The 23,561-nt window shown below is 39.7% G+C and overlaps 1 protein-coding gene across 2 annotated transcripts in view; it reads left to right on the top strand.

Annotated features, from left to right (window-relative positions):
• The first annotated feature begins 7,494 nt into the window (after positions 1-7,494).
• Positions 7,495-23,561, top strand: part of LOC129182179 (VPS10 domain-containing receptor SorCS3-like) — a 220,399-nt gene continuing 204,332 nt past the window's right edge. For both annotated transcript variants that reach the window (XM_054777958.1, XM_054777957.1), the window contains exon 1: positions 7,495-8,258. In XM_054777958.1, coding sequence (XP_054633933.1) covers positions 7,698-8,258 — 561 coding nt within the window. In that variant the 5' untranslated portion in view covers positions 7,495-7,697. The remainder of the gene's footprint in view (positions 8,259-23,561) is intronic.

Raw genomic sequence — 23,561 nt, 5'->3', positions numbered from 1 at the left:
GAAAAAAAACAAAACATTGATGGGATGAATTGTTATGGTCAAGAATGGCAAACCATGGATGTGACGGACCTCCTGGACAACGGGGGCTTCTAATACTGGTGTGTACATGTACCGAGGCGAGGCTGCGTTCCTGGAAATGCTGCGTACCACACCGTGCTCACATTTGACGATGATAAGACAAGACCTGCAAGGTGTTCCGCTGACAAAGTGGCAGCCATCTTTGATCTTGTTTTCTTTGCCTCTGACGTCTGCTTTGTTTTCCCTTTTAATTTCTATCAGAAACTTCCCCACAGCTCATTATCTGGTAGATCTGCACCCAGGTACTCCTGTGTACTTGTTCTGCTGGGTTGAACAGGCGGCCTTTTGACTAGTTTGAGCACCGTTGCTACTGGAGGCTTGTGTGTCGTTGAAGCATGAACACCATGCATGCAGGCGATGCACTGATGCTGAAGGTCCCTCCTGCCTCTTGCGCCCACCGTGACGCCTCACTTGGCTATTTGAGCAAGCTTGTGTTGAATACATCTGAAATAAAATATAGATATTGCTCTATGAAAGAAGAACACTCCCAGTCAATTTGACGTGTCATCCTTTATTAGACATTGTAGGAGTACAATAAAGTACTCTTTCTCTTGAAATGACAAATAACACATCTATAGGTATTTTTCTCAAACACATTTGAAAAGGGGCTTGAGAGGCAGGGGGGACTGTACACTAATCCCTCCTTTATTGCCGTTAATTGCTTCCAGACCCGATTGCGATAAATAACATGATCATGGGAAGTTGGAGGATGGAACCTCAGAGACGACCACTCTACCACCCATGCCGTCCCCCTTCATATAGGATTACATTTTAATAACTTGAATATTTTCATATGTAGAGGATAAAAAACCTGTTTATGATTTTCTAAATACGTTCTTCAATATTACTAGAGACCTGTAGACATGAAATAACATGCCTATAGTCATCTTTACACTCGTGTTACTCATTGTTTACAACAATACTCTGCAGGGACTAGAGATGGCCGCGAGCTAGCGAGCTAACAAGCTAGCGAGCTAACCAGTCAGCCTCGAATTTATTTCTTCTAAACTTAAGAATAATGTAATGTAAGTCAATGCCTCAATGTTTTATGTCATTACTGCCGCCTTGTGGCCAGAATACTACATATCACTTGTATTTCAGTATGTAATAGATCGATATATAATAATAAATTAATTTCTGAAAAAAACGCAATATAGCGAGGGAGCGATACGCATACAGGTAGCGCACGCCGAGCAAAGTCAGCCTACATTTAGCACAATTTCCAATTGAATAGATCTTGTTAATCTTTTTAATTTTTCTATTTTTTTGTGCTTGTGTTTACATTACAGTACGTTATGGTGTACACGTTTTCTCACTACAGTAAAATGATGTTTGGAAGTTGCTTTATGTGTGTAAATAAAGAGATACAATTTCTCGGAGGCTAACGTTACCGTCAAATCCACTTTTTTTCAGTTTTGTACACAATTGCGTTCACAGTACCCATCGTCAATGAAGGACTGGGCTTAGTTTATCAGGCACAGTTTACGTGGGAATGAATGTAGCTTTGACACATGAGTGAAGTGTTTTGGAGGTGAAGCATGGCGTTGTGCTGGACCATCCAAGTTAGTAGAGAATTAGCTTCAATCACATACAGTGTTAGCTCTCCATTACAATCGCAAAAATACTATGAAACATAAGTGCATAATCACATCAGTGCCCTCCCGTCCCGGAGAGTGACCAACAGACGCGCATTTTGACAACTGAACACGGCCATACGCCTCGCCGCTCGCCAGGCGCGCACCGAGCCCTGAGCTCGGCCCCCAAAGCCCGGCGGAGGTGCCAGCGCACAGCAATAGAGCAAAAGGCACAATGGGGAAAAAGCAGAAATGTTGACACCATCAATCAATAGTAACAAAAAAGCTTTGTCTTAAAAAAAAAAAAAAAACTTGTAAAAAATGATATATGATTTTTCAGGGGGGGTGGGTGGTAGATCTTGTCTCGGTTCATGGCTGGGACCAGGGACCATGTTGGTGAGCACTGTATTATACCAATTATTATGCTCTATATTTTACACATTTGTGTGTAGTCACAACATTTTGTAAACACTTCCCACCTTCTTTGCCAAAATGCTGTCACTTCCGACTTTCGCTGGCCTCATTTTGGGTTATCTTGCAGCCGTGATCAAAAGAAAAGCAGAGACTTGCGGTAAGAAACACTACTAAAGTCAAGAAATAACTCATGGCAAAACATGAAGGTGGTGTCTGTGTCGATCTCACTGCCACAGCGTGTCTTTGGCAGCAATCATGTCGTCAGTGAAGGTAAAAGTAAATTCATTCATCATTTATATGCATTTAGAATTGTTTTGTAAAACTGTAACATGTTTTGTGTTGACATTTTTGGCTTTCTGGAACGGATTAATTGGATTTACTTTAGTTATATTGTTGTACATTTGTATACTGTTTTATTGTATTGTATGTATTGTATTGTATTGTTTATCCGTTTGTTTTGATAAACGTTTCCACAAGTCGTGGCAGCAACTGAAAAAGAAATGGAAAACAATGGCGTTAGAAAGACACAAAGCAAAATGGCATTATGTGAAAAAAATGGCATTATATGTACTTTTCGAAAATAAAAACACTTTCTGGTTCTTTACTTTATTTGCCTTTTATTTAACCTACAAATGTGTCACATTATTTTGCCTGACCCTGTATATCTGGGCGGGAATGAATGGCGTACTATAGTAGCTCAGTTTATATCTGCTTTACTTTGTAGTAAATTATCATTGTGTTATTACTAAGTCATCTGATTCATTATTGAAAATAATTCTTAATTTCTATTCCATTAACATCGAAACTTGAACTGCTTTATGGTCTCGTCCAATTTCCATCTCTAATGGAGCTATTTTAGAATTGTGATAGCAAATATGATCAATCTACCAGTCAGATTTCCTGGTGAAATGCCTGGCATTGTTTTGTTCCAGTGTTTTACATGTTGAAATCTGACTGTTTTATGCATAAAACTATATGAGGCGCTGTTTCCCAACACGAAACATCATTTTCATACTGATATGACTGGAATTTTGCCGAGTCTCCTGGGTATTCCCCTGACGGACATTTTGTTGACAGTCAGGTTGACAGACAAGGACACAACACATGAGTAACATCCCCGACTCCCCAAACAGACTCTCTCTCTCATTCCCAACTGCACTTACTCGCTCGCCCCCACACACGCACACGTCCTGCTTTTTCGCGGCTTTATTTGTGCTCTTATTCGTTCATGTGTATTACATGCCGATGTATCCCAGCGCTTGCGCTCTTTCCTCGCTTTCTCTACGTGCCTCCAGGCGCTGCCTTGCTCCTCCTGTGGGAATGGTGCAACTCCCTGCCAATTCACCCCAATCCATCAGTGAGTGTTCTTCTCCCCCGAAGCAGCCCGTGCAGGGTCCCTTCTCCCTCCCGTGCCATCTGACTGATTGTGTTTGCTGATCACTTGGTCACATTTGTATGCTGCATATGGGCATAGCGCACAGCGACACTCACGTGCACATAGCAATGGTATGTATATTTATATAGTCGACAAAAGGAGTCACACTGAGCCGTTTCACATGTTGCATTTCAATAAGCGAGAAATCATTACAATCTATTAAACGCTGCATATATGATCACAGAAAGCAGATAAAGAAAGTAAATAAAAGATAATATGCATGCGATAATTTTGCTCGTGTGTGCACAAGTACGTAATTATTTCAACTATTTATTTTTCATTGAAAGCGTATAAAATAGTGGGATGCAGTGAACACAAAACACATCATCGTGCGTCCTTTGCGAGCTTGTTTTGTAACCTTAGTGCAAGTCAAGTCAACATCGCTTTGTTCAACAAGACAAAGTGTCTCAGATGAAAGAATTCTAACCCATAAGGGCCATTTCTGCTTCCAGGAACATTATGGAGGGTGCACCACATGCAACACGTGCAACACATCTCTGATGTTGCTTTTAAAATATTAATCGTACTATTTCCTAATGGATGCCAAAGATCTGTGATGTTACACGAGGCATTCATGGTAAATGTATTCCTTATTTGAAAATAACTCTCTGTACTTTCAATCGATCAAAGTACGTAACTTGAAATAATGCAAACAGTGGAATTAATTCAGTGGCTTATTACGATTTTTGCTAGCAGTGCAGTGGTACAGGTAACCCACGGAAGGATCCACACCTCGACATTTGGGCTATGTTTTTGTTGGTGTGTAAAGAGAACAACTCTTTTTCCTCCCAGAATTCTCTATTGTTTACTGTTATTATTACATTCTTTTTAAATGCTGCATGGAAATGAACTTGCAATGCACTGGCAGGTTAGTCTCCAGCAAATAAAATTCTCCAATAAAAATGAAAGATTTGATACAGCATTCATAAAAATGGAAGGATGGTAATGGTTTAATCCATTCTGAACATGCATGCGAGCTACACTGGAGTACATCACGTAGCACAATTCACAGTTCAGAGCTCCCCATGTCCAAAAAGGAGTAGGAAGGAGCAAAGCTTATTTAATCATCAACCCTCATCAGTTGCAATACATTTGTTCACTTCCTGTGTAAGTGGGTGCCACTTTGATGAGTTCATTAAAGATGCTAAAAGCAATTCAATGTAGGTCAGTATGTTGCACAAGCTTTGAGTTATAGGTGACAAAGCACGTTGGTGTGATATCCTGAACATGTTAAGACCAGTTGAAAAATTGCAAGAATTTACATTTTTGCATTGTTGAAGGTTAATTTGCACAGGAGCACCAAACTTGGGACATTGACAGGTGGAAGAATGTTTTATTCTCAGATGAGGAAAAAATAATAATTTTGACCATCCTGATGGCTCCCAGCGTTACTGGCATGACAAGGAGATCCCACCTGATCTTGGGTGTTTTTTCCTTCAATGGAACAATGGAGCGTCAGGTTGTGCAGGGGCGTCAAATGGAAGATGATTGTGTGGATAAGTTGCAGGGGGCGTCCCTCATGACTCAAGGCCCTCATTAGAGTGGTACTGACTGGCTTTTTCACTTCACAATGCCCTCCTGACCAAGGAATAACCTCACTCTTTTGGCCCAACCTGTGTGATCCTCTGATCTAAATCCAACTGAGAAAATTTGGGGATGGATGGGGAAGGAAGTTTCCACAAATTGAAATCAGTTCCAGACAGTGGAAGCCGTCCATGAAACCATCTTCACCATCTGGAGTAACATTCACACTAGCCTCCTGGAAACACTGGCATCAAGCACGCCTAAATCCATTTTTGAGGTGATTAACAAGAATGTCGCAGCTAGTCATTACTGACTCATTTTTTTAAAACATTTTATTAATATTTTAGAGAGGTTTGGGTTGTTTTTTTTTGAGCAATGGTTTTAAACTTTTGATCGGCTGATGTCTCACTCCCATTTCTTCGTTTTGCATTTTGAAGTCTACGTAGAACCTCCATAAAATCCAACTGTGCAAAACGTGTCTTAGAATTTCGATCAGGAGTGTATCTCATTAGAAAGAATAAAGAACAAGCTGCGGCCCTTGGACTACACTTTGGACCCCCCGGGTTTACAGTGATTCTGTTTATGAAAGTGCAAGTGCATCAGTAAGCGTTTGAACAGGGTGATGATTATTCCTACATTTTTAGTACAGTTCCTTACCTGAAATGCAAATGCAAACCTTAATAGGAGCAGCGTGCACGACCGTTCTCATTTCTACTGAACACTGGCGGCTCGCTGCTTGTCATCTTATGCACTCATTTTGTCACTTTTTTTTAGGTGAAGCCTTCAAAACAGCTGCACCGCACAGTCTATACTCTGCCCTATACTCTGTCGTCGAATGTCTTGCCTTTTCGGCCTTTAGCCGGACCGACTTGAAATATGTGCAGTGTGAGAAATGACTAAAAGCCTAAAAAATCCTATCCAAAGTAGATGTAAAGCTGTCATTGTCATTCGGTGTAGAGGTAAGGCTTTGGGCTCTTTTGAAAGCTAACCAGCCGAATTTCTGGCATAATCTGTCTAAGTGCTGCTGACACTGAGGAACAGGAGTTTGAATACACTGAGAAGAAGTGTTGCCTATATTTTTTTTTCAGAAACATCTGCCTTCAAAATCACTAGGTGGTATGGACTGTTATGATCCCAGTGTTGGGAGTAACAGCATTAAAACGGCATTATTGCTGTAACAGGTAATCTGATTAATTACTGTTTCAACTCTTACAACGCTGTCACTGCTATCGACAGCACAATGTGGCCTGTAGCGTCCCAGTAGGGTCACACAGAGCCTGGCGCTCTTTTTTTAACTTTAGTCTGACCTTAACACATCAACAGCAGTGCTAGTTCCAACCATCTCTGCATCCTCTCCACACCACGGAGGTGCGGTCAGGAGAGGCAGGCGAGGCAGAGATGAAAACATTTAAAAACAAATAATAGCATTTAAAACAGTTCATAATAGTCCATTGAACTAAATGTATTTTCTGTATGATTTCTGTATGTTTTTAACATTTTCTTAATTAAAAATGGCTGAATTTCCACATTCCCTCATCCAATACAGAGAAGAAACTTAAGATGAGGCGTCTCCTCTTGGCTTCGTGCATAAACCCTGCCTTTCGTCCTGAGTGCACTCAGTGAGCGCAGAGAGTGCGATCATGGTGCCAATTTCTGTTTGTTAGCAAATTGCCAAATACAGTATAATGTTGCAGAAGCATTTATTATACACCATGACTTTCTACAGCATGTGTAATGTCTTTAATGTAAGTGTAACATCATTATTCTCGCTAATCGGACAATGAAATGCTTACTGTAGAAATGTCATATGAGAGGCACTGCAGTACTCTCCTCATCCTGAGTGGGGCGTGCGTGAGCTGGAAGGTGCCTGTCACTGCCATCCTTCCATAGAGAGGAAAAGCCATCTTTTTGTTGTTGTTGGAAATCAGTCCAATGCATGAAAGATATATATTTATGCTCTGCTGAATGAATGCATTTGACTATCAAGATTAAACATTTTAACCAAAGCATATTATTCTCCTCTTGTTGTTGTTATCCTCCTGTAAAAACAAAACAAAACAAACGGAAATGTAATGAGATTACTTTCCCTGGTACTATTTACATTAATGAAGGAGTGATTCCATTACCAATAATTAAATTATTTATTCGGAAAAATAGCTAGTAACTCTATCTAATTAGTTTTTTTAATTAATTTGCAAAACCTTGATACCATGCTGCACTGCATGAAGAACTTTAAAGAATTGCGGAGATTTGAAGTAAATAGTGATTACACCAACATGCACTGTATTAAAAAAACAAATCTACATAAAAAAAATACTAATATGGATACTAGTATGGACGAGTTAATGAGTTATGAAGTTAATGTCAGCATAACCAAATTTGACGCGAGAGAGCTCAGCACCATGGACAGAGAGCCCCCTCCCAACCTTGCCTCCCTTCTCGGTCTCTTCCGGGCGCACTCGGCAGCTGGCTGCGATACAGCTCCTCCCTCTTGTGTGTGTCTTTCCTCACTAAACATCCTTGGACGTGGACAGTTTCACTGAAGAGCACTTTCCTCTCTGAAATAACCGGAGCGTGAATCCAAGCGACAGTTTTTTTTGTTTTTCGTTTCTGACAGAAAGGTGTCGCAGAAGGACTCCAACGGGCAATCATCCCCCAAATCTCTGTCAGCGATGGAGACTTGGACTGGCTTCTGCCCAGGCTTCCACTTATCTCTGGGTGTGTGGCTGTTGATCGCCGCTAACACCTTCCAAAGCACCAAGGCGGAGATACGTTGTGCATCTTGCCCGTCACCAGTTCAACTTCACTCGGGTGAACTGCGCGCGAAAGCCACAGACGACCCAAGCGTCCTTAAAAACATCCGAGTGGAGTTTAGGGAAGTCGGGATGGTTCACCAAAATGCTCGAATGAACAGCAGCCGGAAGATTGTGCATGAGTTTAAGAAGAAGTCCACTGTGAAAAGTGGGGCTAAAGGAGAGTCTGTGTTTGCGCATCAGAGAGCGAAGAGAAGCGGCTCTGATTTTGCAGAGTTTACACTGGCCGGCCAACCAGGCCGAAATTCGGGCACCTCTGTGGATGAGCTCAGGTCTTCTGGACAGTTCAGAAGGAACAGGGACGACTGGAGAGGAAATAACCGACAGGATGAGCCAAAACTCACCAGCAGCACTTTCGCTTTGACTGGGGACTCTGCGCACAACCACGCTGTGGTCTACTGGTCTGGACTAAACAGCAGCGTAAGTCGATCTTAAACATTTCAGTTGCACTTCTTTCTGAAAGTTACCAAGTTGAATGATTCTCTAGAATTGAAACTTTGCACTGCGTCTTGCGCAAAGTTGAATGAGCAAGAAACAGGTTGCATTTGGAGGTTGCACAACTCTCCATGCAGTTACGCACGGAAACAAAAAGCCCTCTCTGCCGGGGCGTCTATTTGCGTGACATTCTCCCAACATATCCGTTTATGTCCAGTTCAGTGCGTGACTAGAAGGTCACGCACAGGAAGTTAAGGATTTAGTTTGTCATGATTTATAGCCTGAGAGAGAGTGAAATCGCTATGATTTATCTACGATATGGGCTACTAATGCATGATTCATTCCTCCTGCAGAAAAGGGCTTTTTCATCCATTGATTTGGGGAGAAGGACGAATAAATTATTGCTCCATCTACCACGAATCCGTTCATTAAGAGACTTATTTTTTGTTTTTTTTGTCGGGGGTGGGGGGGGGGGCTTTTCTTTCCCCTGATGAGATGTGGTAATTGCTCAAATGAGCTGCGCATGATAATGAGACAATTATGATCATTCTCTTATCTATCTTGAGGATGAGCTGAAGATCATTCATTCACTTATGTGACGTGAATGACTGACGTGTGAATGCTGTGTGTCACTTTGATCAATAATCATAATAATAATTATGGTATTTTATAATTTCATCCATATGATGATTATTATTATTACATTAACAATAACGATTATAATATTCATGAATATAATAATAATAATAATATGAATAATAATATTTATAAGAATAATAAAAACATATTATAGCATTTTATTATTTATTATTATAGCCATATATTTTATTATTATTATTATTATTATTATTATTATTATTATTATTATTATTATTATTATTATTATTATTATTATTATTATTACATTAACAATAATGATTATATTAATTATTAATAATAATAATAATACTAATGATACTAATGATAATAATAATAACACATTATTATTATTATTATTATTAGTAGTAGTAGTAGTAGTAGTAGTATTGTCATTATTATTACATTAACAAGAATTATTATATTAATTATTATTAATAATAATAATAATAATGATAATAATAATAATAATAATGTGTTATTGACATTTTTTTATCATTATATGTGCTCAACATATTATGTCATTATTATTACATCCATAAATAATAATAATAATAATTAATAATAATAATAATAATAATATAACAAATATATGCATTACCATGCATTATATTGTGTGTATTGTATTCACAAATATTAATTATTATAATCATTACTTTACAAATATATATAAATATAATAATCAAAATAATAGCATGCTCTTATATTCATATTGATATTCATATTATTTAGTTTTGTAATTATTGGCCACATTCATGTTGTTGTGATTATTATTATTATTATTATTATTATTATTATTATTACTATTTTTATTATTATTATTAACAGCATTTCACAGTTTCAGCATTCACAAGTAATTTCTACAGAAATTGCTAGTTATTATGATTATGAGTATGATTATTTTGTAATGGTCGTGGTATAGTTGATTTATACATGCAAAACAATGTACAATTTACATAGCAGTATGATCACAGGCAATAACATTAATAATATAGTTGATACATGAAAAAATTGATAGATCGTAATGAAATAAATCTTAGGAAATGAACAGAATAATACATAAAATAATAAAATAAAAGAGTAAAGATTATTATTGTTATTAACAAGCAGTTTCTGTAGAAATTGCATGTAAATGCTAAAAAATGCTGTACAGAAAATGTGGAATTATTTGTGAAGTGGGAATTTTTGGAAAGTGGGAAATTGTTCCCTTCATTCATTACCAGGGAAATTTTTGTGCCCGAAATGTGGAATTGTGGGAAAACTAAAATACTTTAGATAGTCTGAGTTGAATGTTGTGGTGTTGGAATGAATCGGTTGAGAAATGCGGACGTATAGTGAGAATTCTCAAGATCAGGGGTTTTTGTGTTTGGACAATGTGAAATTACGGGAAAAGTGGAAATTTTGTACATGTGGAAAATTGTTAGTCACAATGTCCTGATTGAGGTGAATGTTTCATGTTGCCCATTCATTTTTAATGGGAACGTTGTGGTACATTTCTTGAAATGCGTCAATAGATGGCCGCCGTGTCCTGAATGAGCTGAATATTGTGATGTTGGAATGGTTTGAATTGAGTGAGAAAAGTAGGTGAGTGTCCAAAAACACTGCGGAATAAGAATATTACTACAGTGGGACCTTGGTTTTTGTTATCCGTCCCAAAAAGTCCAACGAAAACTGAAATGTGCAAAAACCGAAGCAATTTTTCCCACAGGAAAAATATAATTCCAATTATTCTGTTCCAGACCTCAACAAATATGTTAATAGTTTAATCGTTTTGCAACATTAGCTTCCTTAATTTCTTCTATCCTCACCAGAATGGAACTTATTGTTGATGTGGCAAACACACTAGTTTGTGTAACATTCTCTTTTGAGTTGGCCAAATAAATGTGCCTTACAGGGTACCGTAGTATGATGTAAAATCTGTATTCATTCAAGCTGTCAAGAAATTAAAAAAAGGAAAGGTTAATTAATTATGATCTCTAATTAATTGATCTAATTAATCTTTTTTTTTTAAATCTCACCTAAAAATTGCACAGAAGAGCCCTCACCATGAGGTGTTTTCATTTAAACTCATTACATTGTTTTGGCACATCAAGATGTCGATATATAACCATAAAAGTGGTTTTATAAAGTCATTATTTTTTTTAAAGACTTCAACAGATGGAGTCCCATTCATTTACATTCCGCGTACCAAGTGCAGCATGCAACCCTTAGTTTCAAACCCTGGGGGGGGGGGGGGGAGGGGGGGGGGGGGGGGGATATTGCGGTGTTCTTTTGTCATTCTGCAAATAATTAGAAAATAAAAATAAAATAAAACATCAGGTCCGTGTAAAGCGCTGAGGTAAAAAAACAGTAAGAACATTTTTCTGAGCAACAGAAGTATTGAACCAGCTGAGGTCCAGCGATCTCATATTTGTGCGAATCCTCCACCACACTCTTAAGTTTGCTTTTCTTTTCGCCGTCGTACATCTTGCTGATTTGGGTGGTCGCTGTAGTCCTGCACGGTGCCTTGTCTTATTGGTCACTGGACGCAGTTTGTTGTTTTCCACCTCCAACAAGTCGAGCGCAAGGAGCCCAAGGTGTAAAAACTGAAACTCGCATGCAGAAACAGTAAAATTTGAAATTAAAAATAAGATTTACACGACAAAAAAAGAATGCACTAAAAGTGACCAATGAATTAATCACAATTAACGCTTTAATTTGACACCCCTAGTGTTAATACCACAAGCTTTAACATATCAGAGGGTGAATTACAAATGTTTGTTATGGATAATATTGTTGGACAACTGAGACTGAGCGGCAAAAACCGACAGACTCATTTGAAAACCGGGGCGTTTGAAAACCCAGGATTGACTGTGCAACATTTTTGGTGCAGAAAAACATGTTATTGTGATGTTCAGCATTCACACAGTAAGAATAAAACATGAAAATGATAAACACCAGCATAAAAATACAGGCAAAAAGTCATTACTGACACAAAATAGTGGATGTAAAATGATAGGAAGCAACCCAATCATGTCATAATGTGTACATCTTTAAACACCACGTAGTTGCCATCCATAAGTCACTTTTATTGTGTGTCCTGCATGGGTGACGGCCCCTCCCTCTTTAACACTAGAGGGTTCTCAAAAGACAAGAACAATGTCACAATATGAATCAAAGCTCCAATGTGAATCGCCATTGGCCTCTTTATGGTTTCACATGCTTAATTTGTTGTTGCGGCCGATGCGTTTGCTTTATTCCATTTGAAAAAAAATCTCATTTTCAGGCTTGTCTCAGCTGATTATGACACGGTGCATGAACTTGTTTTTTACCCGCAGTAAAGACTCAGGCAATGTGAGCAGAACATGTTTGTGTGCACACACGCATGTTTGAGTGTGTGCTGCCTGCTGAGCCCAGAGCGACATTTTCCTATGCCACTGCCCCTCGACTTAAAATCTTTGATCATTATCTTGATGACCAAGGCCATTATTTCAAAGTATTTTTCACTTTTATTGCAAATGAAAGCAAAACGAGGCCTGGCCATAAGGCTTTCCTCACGAGAGATACGCTTCTTCGGCTTCATCGAGCGAGGGTGCCTGTTTTGCTGTGAATGGGGTGGGAAGACAGGGAGATTAAGCGTGAAGTCTTCTGACTTGTCTCAAGTGGTAGTTAAGTTAAAGCAAGAGTAAGTGGCTCGCTAATAAGGACGGCTGGCTGGCTGCAGCTTGGATCAGTCGCTTAAACCCTGAGTGCTTTTTCACTGCCACTTTTGGTTTTAGCCTCCATTTTCTCACTGCTGAGGTGTTTGTTACAAGAAAATCAAGATTATTGGATCTTCAATCAGACTCTTCGAGTCACCAGAGCCACAGTGACGGTTGAGTGATAATTCAACGCCGCGTGTCGTTCTGATGAGGGACATTTGTTGCACTTCATCCAGCTTCCTCTATGTCTTCTCATTGTGTTTCATACATGTTTTATATGCATATTAACCACAATAGCATGGAAAGCTTGCTTGGTCTTGTTATCGCTACATGTAAAATGGGCACTAGACAAATACAGATGAACATGACATGGCCTACAGTATTAGTTTATTAATTTACCTGATTTTTTAAAGCCGTGTCCAAATGTGTAGCAATTTGTAGTATTCCCATGTAAGGATCAAGCACCTCAACAAAACCCTGCGACGAAGTCGTCTATCATCTGCCATTTCTCTACATGCTTGATGAAATCGCAATCATCCTGACATGATCACACACTGTCAGAATCAAACGCTTGGAGGGGGCTTTGAAATTGATGATTGCTATAACTGCATAATCACAGTCAGTTCTTTCTCTTGACTACCTTGGTACTGTATTGCTATGACCCAAACCGAAACGTACTCTAACCGATTCTTCCATTCTAAACAGGTCTTTTTACAGACCAGAGTCAGCCAGCTTTTTCGTACCTGACAGTTTCGGCAGCTCACTTGCAGTCCTCCTCGGAGTGGCCACGTGAGCTGATGGTCTGTAAAAAGAACTGTTCAGAATGTATGAACGTCAGACCAAATGAACCTCATTGGACTAGTACTCTAACCAAATCGATTTTTCCTATAATAAATGATACACATCCAATTAATCCATTCCAGAAGACTTTTTTTTTTAAATAACTTTACAATTATAGTTTTGCATGTGTTAAACAATTCTAAATGCATAGAAATGATGAATGAAAGCAATAAATAAACATTTAAGGTTACTTTTACGTCCATTGAAGACGTGATTGTTGACAAAGACAGCCATGAGGCAGCGAGATCAACACAGACACCACCTTCATATTTTGCCATGAGTTATTTTTAGTGCTTCTCTTGTGTTTCTCCAGTGTTTCACTTGCAACCCTCTTTGGCTCCATTTTGGATTATTTTGTGGCCACAATAGGAAAGCAGAGAGCAGGTAAACAAAGCTGTGGGACCATGACTTTTGTTTGTGGTTTTTATTTAGTTAGTTAGCATGCTAATAGGCTGCTAACAAGTACCATCATTCCTAATGAAAAAGACGCACCGGTGGTTAAGCCGCACATGTCCACGTCATAAAATTATATATTGTGGTGTGTCCGTGAGGGCCAGGTAGCTCTTTATGTGACAATCAACAGCTATTATAAAACTCACGACAAGCTTGTCAACCCATTGGAAATTGCATGAAGTCCTTACTCAGTAGTAACAGTATGTTGTTATTTTAGCTAGAAGGCTAGCAACTTAACACTCAAAAGGTAGCTAAGAAATATACAGTAGAAGTACCAATACGAGTTAGAAATAAAAAAAAAAAAGTTTAACGGCTTCCCATCATGCATTTCAACCCAGCAAATCATTTCATCCGACACCTGCCGGGGGAGATTGCTGCTCTGGCTCCCTCTGGTGGACAGAGGCAACTGAGGAATCACTGCAGCGCCCCGGCAGCCATGTCCAATGAAATGCTTTGCTGGGACAAAATGCATGATGGGAAGCCTTTGTTTTTTATTTTAAATTCGTATTGGTACTTGTATTGTATATTTCTCAACTACCTTTTGAGTGCTAAGTTGCTGCGTGACGATTTTAGCATTCTTTGTAAGATCCAATATGCAATTCTTCTTTATTATTTACAGTTACAAATTTCAGTAAAACTTGAAAATTTAATTCTGAAGCAGGGGCTTCTTTTTTGGTCGACATCCTCTTAGTCCATTGTGTAAAACAGGCTTCACTGTGGACAGAGACACTGGCGTTCATTTTCCAGTCTGCATTTTCCAGTTCAGGCCAGGCTTGAGCTTTGGTTCCTCTCTCTGGTTCCTGAACATCCTAACTCACGTTCTTCCTTCTGGTGGTGACCGTATGGGTCTTCTGCCAAACCTTGGCAAACTGGTGACATTTGGTGACATTGCCTCCAAGACTCGCCCAACTTTCATAAATCTTCACCGAGGGCCATGGACTTTTCTGTGAAGATGTTCTATAATTGTATAATCATTCCACCCTGGAAAAAGAGCGGTTAGAATAAATCATTAAGGGCCAAACATTAACATTTATACGAATGTGAGCCCCTCGCTATGTAAACTTCTGGCCTCAACTGTACATCATTGCATGGCGACGGTTTGAATGTAACAGGAAAAGCTTTGCCTTGTGTTTTTTGTAGGATGCATGTATCAAAAGCTGTTTGAGATGTCATCAGCATCAGCACCGTGTGAACAATGCAAACGGTTTCTAGTTAATTGATACTGTGCTTCCACACTGTGATGTTTATTTTGGTGACGACGCTGCCTTTGTTGAGTGGATATGGGCTTAGCGCTAGTCATTTTTCAAGCCACGGGAACTCCGAGATAGGTCAGTCATATCTGGGTAGGCATCACGCGAGCCAACTGTGTGTGATGGGAGTTCTCAAATCTGCCGTGAGAACGGGAAGAGCACATGCAGACGCTTGTGAGTGGTACTTGAAAGAAATGCCATGCAGGAACAACAAAAAAAAAAAAGACACGTATGTTAGTTGTCGTTTATGACAAGCAATGCTTGTGGTAGTCATCAGAGTACGCTGGATCCCCGTACATTCAGCATTCGCAGTCCCGCAAATTTGCACATTTGTCATTTTTTTTGTTTTTTTTCCTCCAAAAATAAGCAATTGATTTCCACGGAAAACATTCGCCATAATTTGGTAATAAATACATGACCATACAAATAAAATGTACAGCATACATGTAGAACTGGTAGAAAGCCCACAATTTTTACATGTTTACGTCTTTATGCTTCTCTGATAATGTCTTTTCGTCAAGTGTTGAGATTTGTACTTTGTTTCGCAATCCTTGACCACACCATAGTTGTGTGCTGAGACGCAAAAGTGAAACTAACTCAGTAATCCCTCGTTTATTGCGGTCAACTGGTTCCAGACCTGACTGTGATAAGTGAAGCAGGATTCCTTATTTACAAAAGGAATATTTTTGTAGTTAGACTATAGAAGACCTGTTTATGACCTTCTATGTACATTTTTTTAACATTATTAGAACCCTCTTGACATGGAATAACACCTCTATAGTCACATTTACACTGGTATTACCCGATATAGTGGACATAAGAAGAGAAATTACACATATAAGACATCGATAAGAAGTAATGTTGACTCACACATGTTAGCATTGGGAGAGTACCTTTTTTTTGTTTGTTTAGGTTTCTGGATGGTTTCTGGCCTTCCTGCAGTGGCTATTTTCTCATCAATGTAACATTACTGACACCTAGTGACCGGTGTAGAATACTATACTGTATATTATCACAACATGTGGATCTTGGATAATTGAACAATATGGAGTCAGCAAATTATTGTAAACAAACATTAAACTGAAATAGGCTGTTCATCAGCTGATCAAAAGTTAAAGACCATAGATAAAACATTCAAAAAAGGATTCAGTAATGAGGAGCTGCACCATTCTTGTTAATCACCTCAAAAAGGGGTTTGGGCATGCTTGATGCCAGTGTTTCCAGGAAGCTAGTGGGAATGTTGTTCCAGGTGGTGAAGATGGCTTCACGGAGGGCATCCACTGTCGGGAACTGATGTCCATTTTTGTAAACTTCCCTTGCCATGCATCCCCAGATGTTCTCAATTAGATTGAGATCAGGGAAACACGCAGCATGGTCCAAAATTACTTTGGAGGAAGTCCTTTGTCAGGCAGGCATCGTGAACTGCGGCGCTGTCCTGTTGGAAAAACCCAGTCATTACCGCGCAGATGACGGCCTTCAGTCATGAGAGACGCCCCGTGCAACATCACCACATGGCCAGCTTTTTTTTTTTACTAAAATATACATGCAAATATGCTAAAACATAAATCGTTGCATCCACAACCGAGAGAAATATACTCATGTTGATTATAGATTATATTACAGTTTGAAATTACTGCACCAAACAGACTTATCTTCGATATGCATAATTACTTGATATCCAGTGTATATGTATTTATATGTATTTATATGTACGTATACGCCACATCATCTAAAAGGTAACGCCTGGTCTTGGGAGGAGCAAGGAATGAAACGAGGAAGCTTCAAATGACTCAAAAATCCTTCCTGCCATCTCATAGAAAGCATTTCTCAAACACAGCCTTTGAAATGAGGCGATGTGATTTCGGATGTAGTGGGTTCTTGTTCAAAAAATTTCAAGCGACTCATCACACCCCTCAACTAAATTACTGATGGAAATACATTATAGAGTGGCTTCATTCCTGCTGCCCCGGTGGCTCTGGAAGGAGAGAGAGGAGGAAAAAATAGAATATAATAAATAATGTAGCCTTCCAGCGGGCCTTATCTCCCTCATCGCTCAATCTCTCCTCCCTCCCCTTTCTCTAATTAGTCTACAAATTTGTTTCGCTTGTTCCTTTTTCTTTTTTTCCCCCTTGTGACCAGACTGTAAGCAAGAAGACTCTACAGTATTTATTGTTCCCGCTGAATACTTTTACAATTATTAATGGTAAAATATGATTTTCAGCTATTGAAGTTTAAACTACGGTGCACCACAAGGCTGCAAAATGTCCCATACCATACCATACCAACTTTATTGATAAGTCCCTTTCTCAACAATTACAGTTGAAAACAAAAGGCTGTGCAGTAATCCCTCACCACTTTGAGCTTTGAATTTCACAGCTTCGCTCTCACGGTTTTGATAAAAATGTGTAAATAAATCATGCTGTTTCGTGGTTGACAATTGACTACAACTGTTAGTCAATATGCATATTCAAATATGCATATTTAAGCAGATTCTATGTACCTCTGGCCCACATTAAGCATTTTCAAGCATAAAAATGGTTAAATGAAGTTAAATACAAATATAAGGCGTTCTGAAGATGCATTCAAAGACGTGGTGGTATGTAGTATTCCACACTGGTCACGAGGTGTCAGTAATGTTGGGAAGTACGGGACAGAAACATGAAGTAAAAAAGGAACTTACAAGTGTGTCTATGATGTCTTATTTTCTCTCATTATGTCTACTATATTGTGTAATAGGAGTGTAAAGGTGACTATACAGGTGTTATTTCATATTTAGAGGGCTTTAATAATGTTAAAAAAACATATTTAGAAGGTTATAAACAGGTTTTTTATGCCATAACTACGATAATATACCATTTATAGGTAAGGAATCCTACTTTGCGGAAATTCACTTATCACAGTCCGGTCTGGAGCCAAATAATGATAAACCAGCGATTACTGCATAGAAAATATAATAAAATACTGAGTCAAATAAACATTTTAATTAAAAATAACAATAAAAATGTGCACTTTTACTGTATAGAGTGAGTTCAACCAGCCAAGCCTGCAATACACACATAATGACGATAGACGACAATGCTTGAACATGTTACACAAGCTGAGAACACTCATCCATCTATTTTCTACCGCTTATCCTGTTCAGGTTTGGGCGGAGCTGGAGCCTATCTCAGCTGACGACACCCTAGACTGGTCGCCAGTAACTCACAGTGCACATACAGACAGGTGCGACATATGCTTTAGACACACATGACAGAAAAAAAAAAAGCCCAAAGAGCAGAAGCTCTTTCCATCAAACTCCAGCTAACCAAGTCAGCACAATATAATACCGGATGATATAACTCCTACAACTCCTATAAATCCAGGTGATGACTTGCACTTAAAATGTCATATAATGTTAAAAATCTTCTTTGTACTCAGCACAGGCTTGCGATCACATTAAAGAGGCCATTGAAAAAGCCATCCAATCAAGACAGAATGCGCCTGCTTCTCAGTGCACTGGATGTTAGATTCCATAATACAGCTCCGAGCGAGCTTCCAACCAATGAGCAAATGCACTGTGGAAGTCTGCGAGACCCAAAGTTTTTCACAAGCCTAATCCCCCATTGTTATATTTGTTATATGATTGCTAGCTTTGTAAAAGCACTGATGGAAGCCAGCCTATTTAGAGGGTTAAACATAATCATACGCTTGGCCACTTCCTGCCCAACTTTACAAGGGTGCTGACACGATACAATACGCGATACGTGGCTTATAGTGATGGCTCTTAGAAGTGCTTTGAAGTGAATGACGGGAGCCGGCTGTTTGAAGTGAACAAGCCGTCGTCTTCTTTTTTTTTTTTTTTCCCTGTTAAAGCTGCACAGAATTGGTCAAAATGTGTGATGCTGTATGTGTCATCACTCAGCAGAAGGGAGATGGAGGGATCACACACACAAGCAAGCTGGAAAGGTGGAGGAAATGAGCAGCGGGAAAAAGCTGAGGTGTTTTGTGTTTCTGAATCACTGGAATTACCATAGACTTGTGAAAACTGTTACCTGGACGCTGCTTTTTCTTTTAGTTTTGTACATTTTAACTTATATTTGGTTGCGTGATGCAGACTCTACAACATAGTAACATTATAGTAACATTACCGACACCTAGTGACCAGTGGAGAATACTACTTACTGTATCATCGCAACGTTTTTGAATGCGTCTTCTGAATGCCTTATATTTGTATTTTACTTCATTTAGCCATTTTTATGCTTGAAAATGCTTAATTTTGGCAAAAAAATACATAAAACCATGCATATTTTTTGACTAATAGCAGGCTGTATTCAACCACCAAACAGCATGATTTATTAATATATTTTTGAAAAAACTTGATAGAGTGAAGGTGCAAAACTTGAAGCATGAAGGAGCTGAGGGATTACTGTCATTTAAAAAAAATATACGCGGCAAAAGAGTATGGATAATCCATTGTAAGATTAAACATCGCAGTAGTTCGCAATGCGTGAAACAATGTAATTCAAGTTTATTATATTGCTCAACTTCAATAGAAATCAGATAGAAATGAGATCTTTTCAAATCTACTCGTATTGTTATGACATTGTTTTCTTATTGTGTAAAGTTAAAACCTGTGGATTGACTTGATAGGATATTGAACTTTGAGACTGCCCATCTGTCGTGACCTTAACCACCTTTTTTTCCCTGAGCCAAACGCGATACCTTGTAATGTTGATGTCCCTTGCCATTTCCAAAACACAGGCAATCGAGGCAGTGCAGCCAGGCGATGAGCACGTAATAATGTCAGACCGCAGTGAAACGATCCTACATGCTACAGTATAAACGTCGCTCTGCCTCAGCCCCTCATTAAATTTTTTCTTTCCTCTTCCTTTCTGTCATTTGTCAACAAGGTCTGTCCCCCGCAGCCATTTGTATCCACATGGTCACACGTCCACCCAGGGGCATCATTTCTCGTATACATTCAGGCTGATATGTGGCTTGCATGCTCAGGCGCACTTGTTTTAAAATACAACTTACACAGACCGTATCAATACGTACTATCACCCTCAACTCACCAAGTGCTTAATCAGTGGCCATTGTGCTTCAAACAAGTGACAACCTGATATTTGAGGTTGGCTTTAATTGAATAAACAAATAATTAAAAGACAGGTTGTGTGAGAGACACTGGTAAAATGCAAATCTACCCAAAAGACATAAGACTGAAATGAAGCGTATAACTCATCCTGTTTACGATCGTAGGTGAGATGGAACCTGACAAGGAGACATACTGAGCGGCTGTATATATTTAGCACCAGTTTTATCTGTTTACTACTAGTTATGTCACCATTATGGTTAACAGCCAAAAGTAGTTGATCGATTTGCCAATTGGATTGGGATTGCTTTCTCACCAAAGTCGAACTGCAGCAGAATTTCTTTTCAACCATACCAAGGCTGGGGTGGAGGAACGCCAGCAGTCGGAACCCAAGACAAAAAGAAAACAACACAAAAACAAACTGCAACCAAAAACTACCGGGCCGAGCCAAGCGGGGGGAAAAAAAGCGCCGCTACCACGGAACTAGCAGGAGAAGAATACACTGCTGAAAACCAAACAGGAAAAATGCGGGTACTTGCAAGATAGCTGCTGAGAACCAGGCAGGGAACAAAAAACAAAGCACAACACAAAACGCCGCTGCTGGAAGTAGCCAGGCAGGGGAATAATAACACTAACAATACAGGTAGAAGAGACCAGAAAGCTAAGGTTAGGTAAGGTACGCGAGGCAGGGAGGACCAGGCAACAGGCACCAGGCGTGGGTCAGGAAACAATCTGGCAACTGGTGAGTGCAATGGAAGGATATGAGTAATCCAGGTGAGCTTGCTGGCAGGTGTGTGAAGAGCTCCTCCCAGGCCAATCAGCAGTGTACTGCAACACATGACAAGTAGAGGGCAGCAAAGCAGCACCACAGCTCATGACAAAGACTACCTCTTTTAGATGGTAAACTTGAACGCCTCATAAACGCAGGGCTTATTCAGAGGAAGAAAGCAGACAGAAAAGGAGTTGTTCATCGTTGAACACATAAACTATGAACACATAAACCCGATACACACTCACACTAACAATGATTACAGGATTTCCTGGCCGGAATCTCTCTATAGTGTCCCAACTCTAACGGAACCACTATCCATTGTTCACATAGACTGAGTCATCAGCGCACTCGATTCCACCGAATGCTACGTGATAAAGACAAAGACAGGACATCGTATTGTGAACCATGAGTTTACGCTGGAACTTGTATTTACATCTTCTTCTTAGTCCTCTTGCACTATGATGTGCCAAAAGCCAACCATTTTAACCAGTATTCTCCAGCCTGGTCTGTCCTGGACAAGATGTCTGGTTTCAGGTCACAGGCCCTCAGATCCAGACTCACAGCGTCAAGCCGGCAAATCCAGGATGGCACGGGTTGGATGATCTGAGGTTAAGCAGGTGACTTGACCAGCGCATTCTTTGCATTGCCGCAAGTCAAGATGAGGTGTTGTATCCGCTCTCTGATCTTGGCGTCGGTGACGTGGTGGAACCATTGTACTCCCTCGATCCTCCTGAGGGCTCTGATGTCAAACCTGTCAAGCTTGGCTGCCAGGATGTTCTTCTGGGGCCAGGTTTTTGGAATGGACTGGAATGACAGAGGCATTGTATGCTTGGAGCTTGGTCTCTCTGGAGACATCTCGGTCTCCAGAGGAACTGCAGGATGAAGGCTGCAAGGGCTCTGAGTCTGTCTACCTCTGGTTTTAGGTTGCTGGTTTTGGATATTGTGGATCCAAGGTGTTTCAAGGGTGGTGTGTGGTGGATTCATCAAAAATCGAATCCTACGAAAACTGGGGGCCTACAAAAACCGAGGTTCCACTGTACTGTACTTACTAGCAGAGGAAATTATGTAAAAACTGTAACTGATTGAAAGAAAGAAAAACATTTATTTGGTCACATGTCAAGGTACATGTACAGCATTTAACTCATCCTCTTAAGGAGCAGTGGGCAGCCATAGTGCGGCACCCAGGCACCGGATTGTGGTCATAGGTCAGCATCTTGGTCAGTGAAGCATCCATGTGTGGGCGACCCTGGGGGCAATGTGACTTGCGAATAGTTCACAGCACTGGTCTATTTTCTAACTTGCACAAGTGCTATTAAATGCATTTTTCAGTTCGCATCCATTTATTTTTAGTTCAATGATGTGTTTTCTTCTAAGTCTGTCAAGCAGGGAACATGTTTGCTCAAACTTTACAACTAAAGATATAATCATTATCAATTATACAGGCCCTTCTGCGAAAGAAAGAAAAACCCACAATTGTCATTGAAATAACTCAAAACTAACTGCAATTAAATAAAACACTGGAACATTTGCCAAAATGCATATTAACAAACTACAAAGCTTCTGCGAGGTAAATCTGGAGCTTTTTTTTGGCAAGTCCCATCAGTTCTATGTTTACAGATCCAAAAATGAAACATATACAGACAAAGCACACTATATGAAGGAAACTCTGTTATATTCTACTGTAAGGCTGCTTTACTGCATCCAAAACAGGGTGCTTTAAGTCTGTGGAGAGTAGAATGAAATGTAAAAACTATTAAAGCATTTTGGAGCTGAATGTGTTGTCCAGTATCAGAAAGTTGGGTCTCAGTCACAGATCATGGGTCCTCCAACAGAACAATGATCCAAAAGCACCCAAGAATGCCTAACGGCCAAACTATTCTGAAGTGACCTTCTATTAGCCCTGATTTAAATCCAATTGAACATCTGCGGAGTCTGGAGTCTGGCGAAGGCACCCATCAACCCAGAGAGATCTGGAGGAGTTTGCTCATGAGAAGTAGGCCAAAATACCTGTACACAGGTGCAGGCATCGATCTATCGATCTATTGATCTATTGATATTCCTTAGACAAATGCATGTACCGGTAGTCATTTTTACAGCTAAATGTTGAATTGAAAAAAACTAGACTACACTAAAGTTATCCTGTCTAGTCTTTGAGCGTGAACTGATGAAATCTGCTCAGATGAGAGGCGGAATGTCTTGTAAAGCAACCTGAACAGCCTAGTTACCGTCTATTCAATGTCCTGGATGAATGAGCATATTCACATGCATGTTTGTTACATCTTATGTTGTTTTGATGTAAATCTTAACACTTTCCAACTTAGAAAATACCAGGATTCAGCAATTATTTGTCTGCATTCTGCCTCTGTGCTTTCGACGTCAGGTATTTAATGTTTGCGCTTCAGTTAAGTGCAACTTGCTATTAATTAGACAGCACTGCTGTGTTATTTGTTTACTGTTGAGGCTCATATCAAGCTTCCACCTTTCGCAGCAAGACTGAATGCTGTCATGCGGTTCTGCCCCCTTTCTCTCCCATGCTTGGGCTCGTGCCATGGAACGTATGTGCCAGTGGCTATATTGTGCATCCTG

This window comes from Dunckerocampus dactyliophorus, chromosome 6, assembly GCF_027744805.1.
Source record: "Dunckerocampus dactyliophorus isolate RoL2022-P2 chromosome 6, RoL_Ddac_1.1, whole genome shotgun sequence".
NCBI classification, from domain to species: Eukaryota; Metazoa; Chordata; class Actinopteri; order Syngnathiformes; family Syngnathidae; genus Dunckerocampus; species Dunckerocampus dactyliophorus.
This window is presented reverse-complemented; position numbering and strand designations above follow the sequence as displayed.